The following is a 13,150-nucleotide window of genomic DNA, read 5'->3' on the forward strand; positions in this document are numbered from 1 at the left end:
CTCATTAGATCGGAGGTTCAAAGTCATCCCGATTATGGAGCAACATGCTATCACGACTCACTACGCGATCTTGATCGGCATCAATGCCTATCCAGAGAGTCCTATGAGAGGCTGCATGCGAGACGTTCAACAAGTCAGGAAAATCATAGAAGAAATGCCAAACCCTGTTCACATACAAATGTTCACAGCGAGCCCAGCGGAAGACTCGAATCTTTCTCCCCTAGCCGAAAGCCCAGAGCTCTGGCCAACATATGATAACGTGACATCCAGCGTAAAGAAGATCACTTCTTCGGCAAAGCCCGGTGATTTTGTTTATATCCATTACTCTGGTCACGGCACCACGATCAAGGCTTCCGGCGGCTCATCCATTAAGTCTCCAGGAGATCTAGCATTAGTTCTACTCGAAGTAACGGACAGGACTAACATGCGATATCTTCGAGGCTTGGAGTTGGCGTATTTGCTGAGAGACATGGTAGAGAAAGGCTTGACGGTGACCCTAGTTCTGGACTGCTGTTTTTCTGGAAGTGTTGTACGCAAAGATTCCATGGTCCGATGTCTTAGCTATGACCCCCAGACAGACGCGGCATACCCCCTCGATCCTAGTCAGAGCCTCAGCCTCGAAGCTGAAGCTAGCCGTCCCGCTTATCGCGATGTTTCCTTGCGCCCCAATTGGTTGGTCAATCCTGACGGTTATACGATTCTCACCGCATGCGGGCCCACCGAGGTAGCTAAGGAACTTGTTCTCAACCAGAACGGGGAAAGGCATGGGGTATTATCTTACTTCTTGCTCAGAACATTTGCCAAACTTGGTGGCGTTGGGGGGAAACAGCAGCACATCTATCACCATCTGTGTGCCAGATTCCGGGAAACTCGCGAGAAACGCAAAAACGAGCAAAACCCAATGTTCTATGGGAACAAGAACCTCTGCTTCTTCGGACGAGCCACTCCGCGGATTCGTTCAGCACCTATTCCGATCATCAAGAAACCGGACGGTAGCATTCAGCTAGAAGCTGGACAGGCACACGGCATTTGTGACCATGACCAATTCTCTGTGCATCCTTTAGGTTCTGCAAAAGAAGACTCGGTGTCGAACAGGACTCTAGTAATTGCTACTGTCACCCAGGTCAGAGCTCTCACATCTACTCTGAAGGTGCTCGAGACAAAATCTGTCTATGTGGAGACAGGGTGGATGGCAACAGCACTCACTTATCTCTCCTTGCGGAAATTCCCGGTACGACTCGAGCTTGGCCTCCCACATCCCGGTGACTGGACAGCCGCGTTGCAAGAACGAAGGTCTCTTGATGTCTCCGACAGTAGCAATACGATCCTTGGACGTCCAATCTCATTCTATGTGGCTATGGACAGCGACAATGGTTACGAAATCCGAGACGAAACAAACCAGCCAGTTGTTCACGTACCAACGACAACATCCCATCAAGATGGAAGTGCATGCCATGTTTTAGACGTCGCGGAACACCTAGCGAGGTTCAAACTAGTGAGGGACCTGACCAACCCATCGCTTGTTGATCCAGCGCATCCTTTCAGGAAGGCATTTGCAATTCGACTCATTGATCGAACTGGGAACGTGTTTCACCCGGGATGTTTGCAAGAAGGATGGTTTCACGCTGGATGTTCCCATTCAGAATGTGTAGTTGAAGTGGAAGATGGTGATGCTTTAGAGTTGATCGTGGAAAATACAGGAAAGGAAGGAGGCGATGCTCTTCATATCCACCTTTACAGTATGGGCCATTGTTGGGAGATAGAGAATATTCTCCGTGCGAACCACGAAGTTGTCCTACCTAGAGGATTTGGTCAAAGCGCCGGTGGAGAGTGGAGGAAGAAGCTAAGGATGAAAATGTCGCTGGAAGTAAAAGAGAAAGCGCAGCCCCAGTGTGAGGACATCATCAAGGTTTTTCTTACTATTCGGTCGACTTCCTTTATGTCATTGGAGTTGCCAGAACTCGCTACATCATTCGAGGGGGACAGGACTACAAAATCAAGGGGACGAGGCCATGATGGTTTATCAGACGATTGGGCTGCATTGAATTTCCGCATTCGTACAAACGCTCGCTGAAGTATGCTACAACACTTGTAGCATAATCCCGTAACCCTATTCTCGAAATGAAGGACTGGTTGCGGCTGAAGTAGACTATCCCAAATCATACGCCAAAATGGACGTAGGGAACCCAGTGTTGTAGCCGGTCATCCTCCTCATCATCCGAGTCGTCTAAAACAATCTTTCTCGGCAGCCTGGAATCACGCTGATCCCCATCACTCGTAGTTATTGCTCCTATACTATCCTCCCCTACAGGCGTGTATACCTTTCTAGTCGATGGGCTCCTACGTCTGGTCTTTGCTGGCACACGTAGCCAACGGTCTCGAAGCTCTCTAGTAGCTTTATGTAGCCCTAGGCATACCGACTCATCTGTCATGGCTCCATCTCTTATCCCCTCGTACGTGAATCTCGCCATATCCACGCAGGACTCATCATTGACCTCCCACAGAGTGCCAATGACGTGGCGAAATCCCGCCAGTTGACAAGCACTGATCAGGTGGATGCTCTCATCATAGAACCTTTCGTCTCTGATCTCACCAGTACCGCAAGCCGAGAGGTAGGCGAGGAATGGTGAGCGCTGGCGAAGATTCATCTCCAACAGAGTAGCCACCGTTAACTGGTCGCTCTTCCAATCTTCCAGGAGCAAATAGCTATGTGAAGGATCGTCGTCGTCTGTATGGCCATGACCAGCGAAATGGAATATCTTACAGCTCGGAAGATGCGAGATGATATCTTGCTTGTGTCGTCTTACTCTTGGTACAATAGGATCAAAGTCCATTGACTTGCAAACGTCTTGTAGCATCTCTACCTCTTTTGCGGCAAAATTAAGCCTAGGATGTTCTGGTGTATCCTGCATAGCGACAAGAAGCGCATGATTCGGAGCCGTTGGTGTGGCTTCTAGTGCACGACGCCGGCGACCCTGTATGATAGCCTTGATGGACGAGCTGTAGGACGACATGACCCTATCGAGGACTGTTTTGGTGCAACCTTCGCCATGAAGCCCAGCTGCGTGGAGAGGAAATTTGCTTAGGAGACCGGTAGGAATCCACCATATATGCGGCCATTTATCATGAGAAGGAGGTTGAGTGAACCCTAGAGTGTCTAGAATCGGGTTTGTAACGGCCTCCCATAGCCATGATAGGACTCTATGACTCCCCAAGCCACCTCTCTGTGCCTTCTCCTCGATCTCCTCGCTTTTTAGGCGGAGTAAGGCCAAAGACTGTATCTGATGTTGCGTAATGAGTAGTGCATCGCAGCGATGGTTGCTGACGTTGACAACGACAATAGGGCCATACCTCGCAGCATTTTGCATTCCCTCTTCACTGGGAGGAATTAGGAAGTCTTCGAACCCGGGTTGTTGGCGAATTTTGAGAATTAGCTCATCGAGCTCACGATCTGCGGCAGAATGTCGATTCATGTAGCCTTGCGAGGAAGTCCCGGGATTTAAATCCGCCACAGAGAGCTCTTGTGAGATGGACGGCTGTAATTCATCTCGAAGCTGGACGAATTTATCTGCCAGATCAGGGTGACTCGCCTCCAGATCGAGAATTTCCGTCCGCATCTCCTCAAGAGATGCTGCAAGCACGCCGCGTCCCTGTTCAAGTAGGTTCAGCGCAACGAGCGGGGATTTTCCTGCCTGCAGTGCTATTGCGGTTGCATCGCAAGCGAAGCCGGCTATATCGCTAAGCAGATGCTGTTTATCGGAATTTGGCAGTGATCGTGAGATGAGTTTAGGAATGAGATGAACACCCATGGCTGCTCCCTCGCAAGCTTGCTGCCAGTCTGATTTGAGTAAGCAACATCTAACGATATCCTCGGCCGCTCCAATGCGAATCAAAGTGGGGGCGTTAGACTGATGGAGAGCAGCTTGATGGTGTAAAATCGCTTCTTCGATATCGTTCATCATTCCTGTTCCCGAGTCCCTATCGCCAGCTCTAGTCACAAGGCCGGTCATCCGTTTTGCTTGATCTTGATCTTCTGAGCTCGCATCTTTAGCTTGCTGTCCGATTTGGATTGCTTCATCGATCTCGGTCATATTTCTCAAATTTCTATCTTGAAGTATGATGCCGAGGTAGGATGACACTAGTGCTCGGTCTGGGTGGTCTTCCGGACTCGCATCCACAGCTCGCCGTGCAAATTGGAGTGCTTCCTCAAGATCAGGTGTTGCTCCTGTTTTTAAGTAGCTAGACCTTAGTCTATTGCCAAGATTGTGCAAAAAGTACATCCAGTCTGGGTGATCTTCTGGAGTCAGACTAACGGCTTCCCGTGTGTATTGGATTGACTCTCGAAGGTCCGCTATCGCTCCGATTCTGACATATTTATCGTAGAGTAGATTTCCAAGGTTGTTTGAGAGCCTTGCCCGCTCGGGGTCCCCGGGCCAAATGCCAAGGTTATTCAACCATACTTCACGCTTTCGAAGCTCGGCTGAATTCGCGTGAACGGCTTCTCGTGCGACTTTAATGGCCTCTTCAAGGTCGGCCATTTCTTTTTTTCTTTTATGTCTGTCTCCAAGAACAATGCTGAGACTCTTCAACATGCTTGCCCGAATTAGGTCATTTTCTGGAGTCGCCTTAACAGCTTCCCGCGTGATTTGGATTGCTTTCTCAAGGTCGGCCATCGCTCCTATTCTCTGATACCTATCTCGAAAGCAAATCCCAAGGTTTTGTAGCTGGGAGGGCCGGCCTTGGCGATATTTTGGGGTTATATGTAGAGCTTCTTGTGCGAGTTGAATTTCTTCATCAAGGTCGGCCAGCACACCTAGTCGTGTATATCTATCGCTCAGTCGAGCTCGGAGGCTGAGTAGATACATTGTCCGGTATGGGTGATGTGGGTGATGCTCTGAAACTATACTGAGAGCTTTACGTGCGAGTTGAATTGATTCTTCAAGGTCAGCCATCAACCCAGATATCAAATATCTATCCCTGAGTTGACATCCAAGGGCCTCTAACCGTACTGCTCGTTTCAAAGAATCTTGTGGAGTCGCCTCCACAGCTTCTCGTGCGATTTGGATCATCATCGTTCTTTCAGGGTCGTCCATTGCTTGCTGTTGGTCGGAAGCGTCCGGCTCAAAATATCTCTTGAGTTTTGTCGTCTTAACCCAGCTCGCAAAAGTGCAGTCAGCGAAATGAAAAGCCGCGCCAAAAATAAGACAGCTCCAAAAACCTCTTGTGCTGGTCAATGCTAGGGAATATGAGACACTTACCTTATTATGAGGCTGATTGTAAACTCTACCTAGCTTGCACCACACCCCAGTTTTCCATATCATACTCCAGTAAAAACCCCTTAGCGAGCGCGAGCGGCGATTCCTGCTCGTTCAGACAAGTTTGAGAGACCACAGACTTCGCAGTGACGAGCAAGGCTTCGGTCGCGCCATCCGAGGTTGTGAAGGTCTTATCCTTGTTCTGTAGATAAATATTGGCTGCCCTGCTGCCCTGCTGCCCTGCTGCCCTGCTGCCCTGCTGCCTGATACGCCACGTCACTCGGCTGCACATCACGTACCCATAAGCAAGGTGAAATCCGCCTCACTTACAGCATCGGCGAAGTCTTGCTGTGCCGTTGCCGTTACCATCTCCGCCGAACTCTTGCTTTCTACGAACTGACTAGTCTGCCTCGCTCGGGGCATTCGGGGAATCTTTCTAGAGACTCAGTATGGGGCCTCAGTAGGTAGCAAGAAGATATATTGGCCACGATTCTTGAGAAGACTCAAGCGCCGTACATGCAAAATTTATCTCTCTATTCGTTTCTCCTCGCGCCTTCGATCCGTTTTTTTGTTACAACGATAGGTCATAAGTCTGTACACACGCGTCTACTACCACCGCTTGGGTACCCCCCATAGAATTCCAAAAACCTAGAAACGATGTCAAGCTTCAAGTAGTGCAAATTAGGCTGTCTCTTAACTAGCTAGCTGCTTATTAGCTGGGCCGCTCCTCACGGTGGTGTCAAGCGAGCAAGATTGGAGCCAAGCAGTGGCAATCCCGTGTGCCCAGACTTATGACCTAGTACTGTACCAGAAACCCGACTAAAAATTCATTAAATGATTCATTTCCAACCATTTCCAACCTTTCATATATCCCATTAGTTCTCAGCCAGCCCAGTCAATTCGTGCCTATGTTCGTACCAGACACAAATACCACCAAAACAGTCGTGTACCTTCACAATTACGTTAGATTTCTGCATCGCTTATAACAGCATACATCTGCACTTACGTCGCTCCAGCTAGAAACAACTCATTCGTCCTTCTAGTAACAAAACCAGACAGTATTGCGAGAAAGGCCACGAGTGATAACACGATAACAGCAACCCGCGCCGAGGAGCTCCCTACCGAATGACAAACGACTATCGGCAGCGACAACAGCACAATAATGAGCAACACAATCAGCGTCCGGGCCACTCTACCCACGAACGGAGTCGAGAACACAAACACGTGTGGATCCTTCGATAAATTGGGTTGCGAGCTCTGCCACGATCGCATGAGTGAGATCGATTAAACATAAAACAGGAATTCGGATGGTGATGCTCACGTTCTGATGTCTCCTTAGTAATCGGACAAGACAATCCTCAACCCAAGCCTCGAACCGCATGGCCGCGCCATCTTTCGAGGGGACTACGCTCCGCAAATCATGGCAATAGGTCAAGTACGCTGTATCTTCCCAACTCAGGCATCCGTTGCCGTTGACCCAGTTCTGCAAGCTTCGTACATTTCGTGGCTCTGCGTCTTCACTCTCGCGCATGCGACGGGTTCTTTCCACAAAATTGTCTGAGAAAAGGTCAAATCCAAGGCTTTTCTCCGTGTCTTGGCCAGGTTTAGTCTAGAGGGAGTCCACATACCATAATCGGCCAAAGCGGTGTCGATCTCCAAGAGCGTAGAAGAGCGTTCTGCATTTCTATCGTCGCGGCTACTCCCAAGGAATAAAGGAGCATGCTCATTCGCATCGATCGTCTCCAGCCGCTGTTCAAGCATAGAAAGCTTGTCTTGTTTTAGAAGCAAAAGCCGAGAACGGAGATTCGAGAAGCGACGGCATATCTGAAATGAGTCGTGGGCGGCAATTAGGGCGGAGAAACGAGGGTATCCGGAATGGTAATCCTCAACTGCTCGAATGTTAGCATTTACTGTGGAATGTTCGAATGTTCAAGGGAGTTTTACTTTGTCGCGTGCTGACTTTGCAGTTATGGTATACATCTCGTCCGAATAACCAAGACACGCAGGAAACCAGTCGAGACTCCAATCTGAGCTTGAACATTTTAGGGGCTCAATGAAAGAGGTTTACGAGATAAGACACTGGTGATAACAGTTTGCGAATAGCAAGGCTGACTCGGGAAAGGAGTGAACTTTCGGGCGCAAAGCCAAAGTACCTTCCAGATGTAGTATTTGACACAGGTTGCAGACATGCGCCGCATGTACCTTTCCTTCTTTCCAGTTACCTAACTGGGGATATGATTTGACTCGGGCTGTGTAGAATGACAGGGCCAGCTGCAGGCAAAACAGCTGGCAAGACACTATTGGTCGATGAACGAGGCGGTATTCCGACTGTTGCCTAACTTCAAGTCAATTTGCCGCATAGGGCGCTTATTCGCCTTATTCACGATTTCAATATCTCTTCAACCTGCCCCAGACCCATTCAAGTAAGCTTCCATCGACATTTCACCTATGAAAAATTAAACATCTGCAGCGTCTTAAAACGAAACTGCGAGACCTTCGCAAACTAGTCATTCTAGTCCACGGCGGCAAAGCATCTAGCATGGGGTCTCCACGTCGGTAAGATGTGATAATACAATTAGTAACCGACATTTGCATTTTGGGCGCTAACGCGGTTCGTAGTTCTCCAAGCCCTGAGTTTACATTCGATCATGAAAGAGGCCGACCCTTAGTTGTAGACTATGGTTCGGTAAGAAACCTAACTCCTTGTAGGAACTCACAACACTGATCGATGGTGATAGCAAAATCGATATAGACCGGGACAAGTCGTCTATCTTTGTGTTCCTGGAAGAACGCAGCTTGAGGGGCCTTACAAGATCGAGAGTTATGTCGGCCCTCGCCAGTATACACTGTGCTATTCTGACGGCCAAAAGGCAAGAAATGGAGATAGTGTGAAAGAAGATGATTTGAAGGAAGAGAACATAGAAGAAGCTTGAAGGCACACGAATCTTTAGGGTTGACGCGGTCTTGGGTGCGTGAGCTTGCGGCCTTAGGCATCTTCGCAGCTGCAGCCCGTTCGCCGAATAGCTCATATAAAGTATCTTTTAGCTGCTTGCAAAATAGATGCCTAGTCGTCTGCATTGTTCAACGTCTCTGGAATGCCATAGAACAGTCAGCTAGATTAAGCTTAAGTCAGGACTCATGATGAAGACAACTAGAAGAACTCTGACCATATGGAAGCTGGTGAATGATCGACTCCGTATGCAAGAAATTCCCGGATTTCAATGGCAAGAAGTCTCCTTAGCTACCGATTAGAATTATAGCTCCGGAAGAAACGATAACCAGTCGCTGAACATTTCGCTCTCATCCACTACCATCTCATCTTGGCCATCGGGCGCAAACATCCTTCGCAATTCTTCGTTGCTAGGAGCGGTCTCGTATAGCTGCTGCACCAAATCGCGAGCAGCAATTTGGCCGGCCTTCTCTGCGAAGTCTAGTGCACGCGTATACTGGGTTCCGTCATTCGATAGCAGATCAACCCCGTTCTGCACGAGTAGGAGCATCATCTCGATTCGACCATTGTCTGCAGCGGCTCCGAAGGCCGTCCTGCCTTCTAGTAACGAGGGCGCTGCATTGACGTCCGCGCCATGTTCTAGCAGCAACAATGCTGTGCAAGTATACCCTTCCATGGTAGCAAGTTGAAGGGCTGTACCTCCGGCTCGGGACGCGGGAGGCTCGTCGACGTCAGCTCCCTCCTGTATCAGATATCGAATTATGTTATTGGCTCCTTGTGCTGCCGCAGCTTGGAGGGGTGTTGGCAGAGTCCCCATTTAGCTGGCAGACTTATATTTGCCCCGGCTTTCAACAGCTGTTGTACTTTTGATAGCTCCTCTATTTCAATGCGTTGTCGACCTGTAGGTCCTACTGTATACCCACACAACACTGTCCGGTTCTCCGCCGTTCTCTAAGAGGACTTGGATGATTTCTAGACATTCCAAGCTCTTACTAGCAATTGCTTGTCCGAGCGGACTAGGGCTGTTGCTTAAGGGGAGGGATAAACGCACACCCCCTAATCACTCCGCGCACACCCTGTCGCTTCACGGCCTTCTAATTGGCTCGGAGGGGCCGGAGCTTCCTCCGGGCGTTCACCCTTACGTCTCTCTGCACGTGATGGTATTCACGAGGCCGTGCGTGATGGTATACACGAGGCCGTACGTGATGCTACACGCGAGGCCGTACGTGATGCTATGAAGTGTTCCTCTAAGCTAAAGTAGGAGGAAAATGGCCAAAAAAGGTGACTCGCCCTGAAACTCTGCGTAGTCGGCAGGACTGTATCTGGCACAAGCCCGGAATGGACCCACTGCCGTTAAAGGAAAAATTGGTTCCTGAGCCTTGGTTGTGAGAGTGCTGACGATACATGCGGGCTCATGCCCCAAGCAGTCCTGGATGAGCTGATTGAGCAGAATTAGACCATCTTTAAATTGAATGACCACGGCGCCGGGTTCGTTAAGACTTGCCTCCTGGAGAGTCCATAGACGCCTTTGCCATGTGCAACTTGCGACTCGAATAGCCCTTTCGACTGGGTTCGTGGGTCCGACTTGTTGCAGATCCTCATCGAGCACAATTATGAGGCTGGCCTCCCGGTATATCGCGCCTATGCGGCGGATCGAGAGATTTCGACACCGGCCAGATACTGGCACATATACTGTATCGATCCATATCCCAGCATTGCACTATGGCGTCCCTAATTGCTTGCGTTGGTGGATAAGCCGCAATACTTAGCACTTTCGTAGGGCCTTTTCGTTACGATTTCCTAGGCCATGGCTCCAAACATGTGAGAGCGCGATGTAGCATTCTGACGGATTTCGGCGCACCAATCTCAGACTAACCTGGCCTCCAAATTTTCTTCTATATGTATTAGAGGAAGACCATCAGACTCGATAATGGATTCGAGTTGCTCCATCGCGGGTCCTAGGAAATGACAGTTACCAGCACAATGAGAGGTATGCCTGGGTTTGTAATCCCCTTGGACCTGGCCGCAGATGCAGATGCTGGCAGAGCAACGACCATGGTCTCTCATTTTTACGGGAGTAAGTCTGGTCAGATAATAGCATGTGCTTCCGTCCATAGACATGAAAGCAGCGAGCTGATTGGGGCACCAGCCATCGGATATCAGCTTTCTGGTTAAAATCCTTTCTACCAATCCAGAGGTCCGCCTCATCACGAGCCCAGTAGCGAGCGAGCCTTTGATCGCGAATGAACTCGACAAAGCCGTCGGTCCATGGTACAAAAGGAAGAACCATCAAACCCTCTGTCAGGGTAGTGATTGGCAAGGCAACCGGCCAGCGATTGGGACAAGCAGAAAGTGCCACAGTCATGGCCCCTGGCGGTCTAAAGGATGCGTAGCGTGTGCGGATGAATAGACACAGCTCGATCCGCCGCACTGCTACTACTCGTATGTCGACTGCCGAGCTCGTTATTGCTGAAGCAAATGACCTGACGTAATCGGCCAATTTCTTTGTGGTCACGCAGTCGCCATCTATGAAGTCGTTCAGTGCAACTGTGATGCCCGCTGCGGAGAAGACTTCACTCATGACGCCGAAAAATAACCATTCCTGGAAAACTGCCGTTCGCTGGTGTAGACTGTACCTGCTCGCGTCGGCCCAGCCAGCCTCGTCTGTCTCTAGTATATCTGGATTGACTCAAGGAACCCTCACCTTTTCGAGCGAGAGTCATGGCCATCTCACGAGCGTCTATACGAGCTCCTGTTCCAGCCGCCAGACGGGGATTTCCCCGTCTGCAACTACAATGTAGTGCAAATCCCCAACGCGCCCATCCACGACCTGCGATCTTTGAAGGACAAGCTATCTCTTGACCGTGAGGGATTCCAGGTTGCCGATCTCAATACGACCATGGAATATGACGACTATTTTGACCAAGAAAATCTCAAAACCACGTACATGGCTGAGATCAAGGCCTTTTTGAAGGACAAATTGGGTGCCCGAGCAGCTTATGTCCATGAATGTGTCGTAAGTAGTCTTGATGCTTGGTCCTTGATGAGAACCCTATGCTAAGCTAGGTAGATCCGTCAGTCGCAGCGTGGTTACTAAACCGGCGGCCGGCTCAACTAGAGAACAGATTGATTGGGTTGTTATATATAGAATGAAGCTTGATTGATTGGATTGATTAGAATTTTGGTTTGAACGGTTTGATCCAGATTGACAAATGAGTGAATACGGTCGCGCTAAGAGATCTGTGCGCTGAGGCCCTCACCGTGTCTTAACGAGCCAATAGAATCACGGCGTTCTGCCGCCCGGAGGTTCCGCCGGCGGAGGCGGGAGAACACGTATTGCTAACCTCAAACGGATAACGGGAATCGATTTCTACAGGTCGAATTACGTTTGAAGCGAATCATTGGGTCTTCTAGGCCTCAAAAATGTGCCCCCCTTTGGTACTCCGCCCGACGTTCCCAAGGGACATCCTGAGCCCCCCCTCACCTAGAACCTCAACACCATGGTACTCTCACGTTGCCCTCTACTCTGGGGCACTCCGTAGCCTCATCCATGGGCGTAGTAAGCTTATATGACGATGTTATACCCATAAAAATCACGACCGTATGCATCCTTTCCGATTCGTATATATCCTTTCTGATTTGTATACACCAATCGGATCAATCGCATCAATCTCCGCTTGAGGTTTGATTGGCTAGAGGTTTGATTGATTGGATTATCTAGAGTCTATACTAATAAACCGACCGTCAATCCGATTGAGGATTGGCCGGTTTACTAACCACGCCGGTCAGTCGGATGGAGAAGGAGGCCATTCTGGCAGTTTTGGCCAGCCAATTCCCAACGTTCACACTGGTATGGCAAATAGCCCTTTGAAGCGTCGCCGTTGACAGTCTAGATTACACTCATGGTTACGCATTGGAGCTCATTGAGCAACTCACAGGAGACAGGACCCAGGCCGAGGCGATCAAAAACTCTCGAATACAAATACTCAAGTCCGTTCCACACCAAATCTTCCCAAGTTCTTCTGCGTCTAACAACAGACAGCATCTGGAAACCATTGTGAGGACCACTTCGGAGCTGGTCTCTCGCCCTCTGCGACCTTCGATCGCTCGACCGTAACGATGTTATAATATTCGACGAAGTACACACGACGGCCGTGTTGGAATCACAGCAAGTCGTTTATAATCCGTCGCAGAAGTGGTACTACCTGCCGAACCAAGGGCCCAACGAAATCATCGTTTTCAACTCAATGGATACCTTAGTAAGAGGAGAAGGTTTGAATCACTTGCGCTCCATCATCTCCGTACAATACCTGACCATGATTATCCAGTTGCTCATAGGTCCTTCTACGATCCACAATGTCCCAACAATGAACCCCCGAGAGAGAGTATTGAGCTGAGAATCCTCGTTGTGTATTGAAGGGTCTATATCACCGGCACGAAGGATCACGGATCACAAGAGAATTGGCCCTCCTCGGCGAGGAGAGGTCCATTAAATTAACTTAAATATTCAAATTGACCTTATCCTGCCGTGCCTGCCATATACCCCGTCCCACGTCTGCCATTGCTCAATTTGACTGCACAAATCCTATAATCTGGTGAAAGTTAGCCATGTGACTCATCAATCAGTTAAGATAGCTCACCAACTTCGGTGCTACTTGGTCTGTTCTGTAACCTTCCTCTCCGCAACCTCAACAAGGAACGAATTCATGTCGTCCAGACGCATGACTTTGGTGCCGTCAGCAAACTTGCTGTCGTGAGGCAGTGCTCCCTTGGAGGCGCAGACAACATTAAGGTTGGGATTGACAAAGATGTTGGCTGGAGCTGGAGGCCAGAATGGTTTCCATGGTTGGCTCATGATGAGGGTTTGCTTGGCTTGCTTGGTAACTTGAGATGGGATATAATGAGGTTTGTTCAGTTCGAGGATGGAAAGCTAAATAAGCCCTTT

At 49.4% G+C, this 13,150-nt stretch overlaps 5 protein-coding genes across 5 annotated transcripts; 2 read left to right on the forward strand and 3 right to left on the reverse strand.

The window, feature by feature from the left end:
• Positions 1-34: 34 nt before the first annotated feature.
• On the forward strand, positions 35-2,074 carry BDZ99DRAFT_491010 (uncharacterized protein; the record flags this gene model as incomplete). The annotated part of the gene is made up of 2 exons (XM_033723080.1): positions 35-1,445; positions 1,869-2,074. The coding sequence occupies 2 exons, from the start codon at positions 35-37 to the stop codon at positions 2,072-2,074; spliced, it is 1,617 nt and encodes a 538-aa protein (XP_033571911.1).
• Positions 2,001-5,072, reverse strand: BDZ99DRAFT_511473 (uncharacterized protein; the record flags this gene model as incomplete). The annotated part of the gene is made up of 1 exon (XM_033724549.1): positions 2,001-5,072. The coding sequence occupies one exon, from the start codon at positions 5,070-5,072 to the stop codon at positions 2,160-2,162; it is 2,913 nt and encodes a 970-aa protein (XP_033571912.1). The 3' UTR covers positions 2,001-2,159.
• A 1,078-nt stretch (positions 5,073-6,150) lies between these two features.
• Positions 6,151-7,151, reverse strand: BDZ99DRAFT_397158 (uncharacterized protein; the record flags this gene model as incomplete). Its single annotated transcript, XM_033716035.1, has 4 exons — positions 6,151-6,205; positions 6,262-6,512; positions 6,577-6,812; positions 6,884-7,151. Coding segments are annotated over 4 exons (810 nt in total), but the record flags the coding sequence as incomplete, so codon positions are not given.
• Positions 7,152-8,626: 1,475 nt separating this feature from the next.
• On the reverse strand, positions 8,627-9,007 carry BDZ99DRAFT_367386 (ankyrin; the record flags this gene model as incomplete). Its single annotated transcript, XM_033714763.1, has 1 exon — positions 8,627-9,007. A coding segment is annotated over one exon (381 nt), but the record flags the coding sequence as incomplete, so codon positions are not given.
• Positions 9,008-10,234: 1,227 nt separating this feature from the next.
• BDZ99DRAFT_575131 (uncharacterized protein) lies at positions 10,235-12,724 on the forward strand (the record flags this gene model as incomplete). The annotated part of the gene is made up of 7 exons (XM_033728433.1): positions 10,235-10,282; positions 10,355-10,476; positions 10,900-11,221; positions 11,995-12,055; positions 12,099-12,195; positions 12,248-12,477; positions 12,534-12,724. 6 exons carry the CDS (start codon positions 10,235-10,237, stop codon positions 12,264-12,266), a joined length of 669 nt encoding a protein of 222 aa, XP_033571915.1. The 3' UTR covers positions 12,267-12,477; positions 12,534-12,724.
• Between the last annotated feature and the right edge of the window lie 426 nt (positions 12,725-13,150).

The sequence above is a fragment of the Mytilinidion resinicola genome, assembly GCF_010093595.1.
Source record: "Mytilinidion resinicola strain CBS 304.34 unplaced genomic scaffold BDZ99scaffold_20, whole genome shotgun sequence".
NCBI classification, from domain to species: Eukaryota; Fungi; Ascomycota; class Dothideomycetes; order Mytilinidiales; family Mytilinidiaceae; genus Mytilinidion; species Mytilinidion resinicola.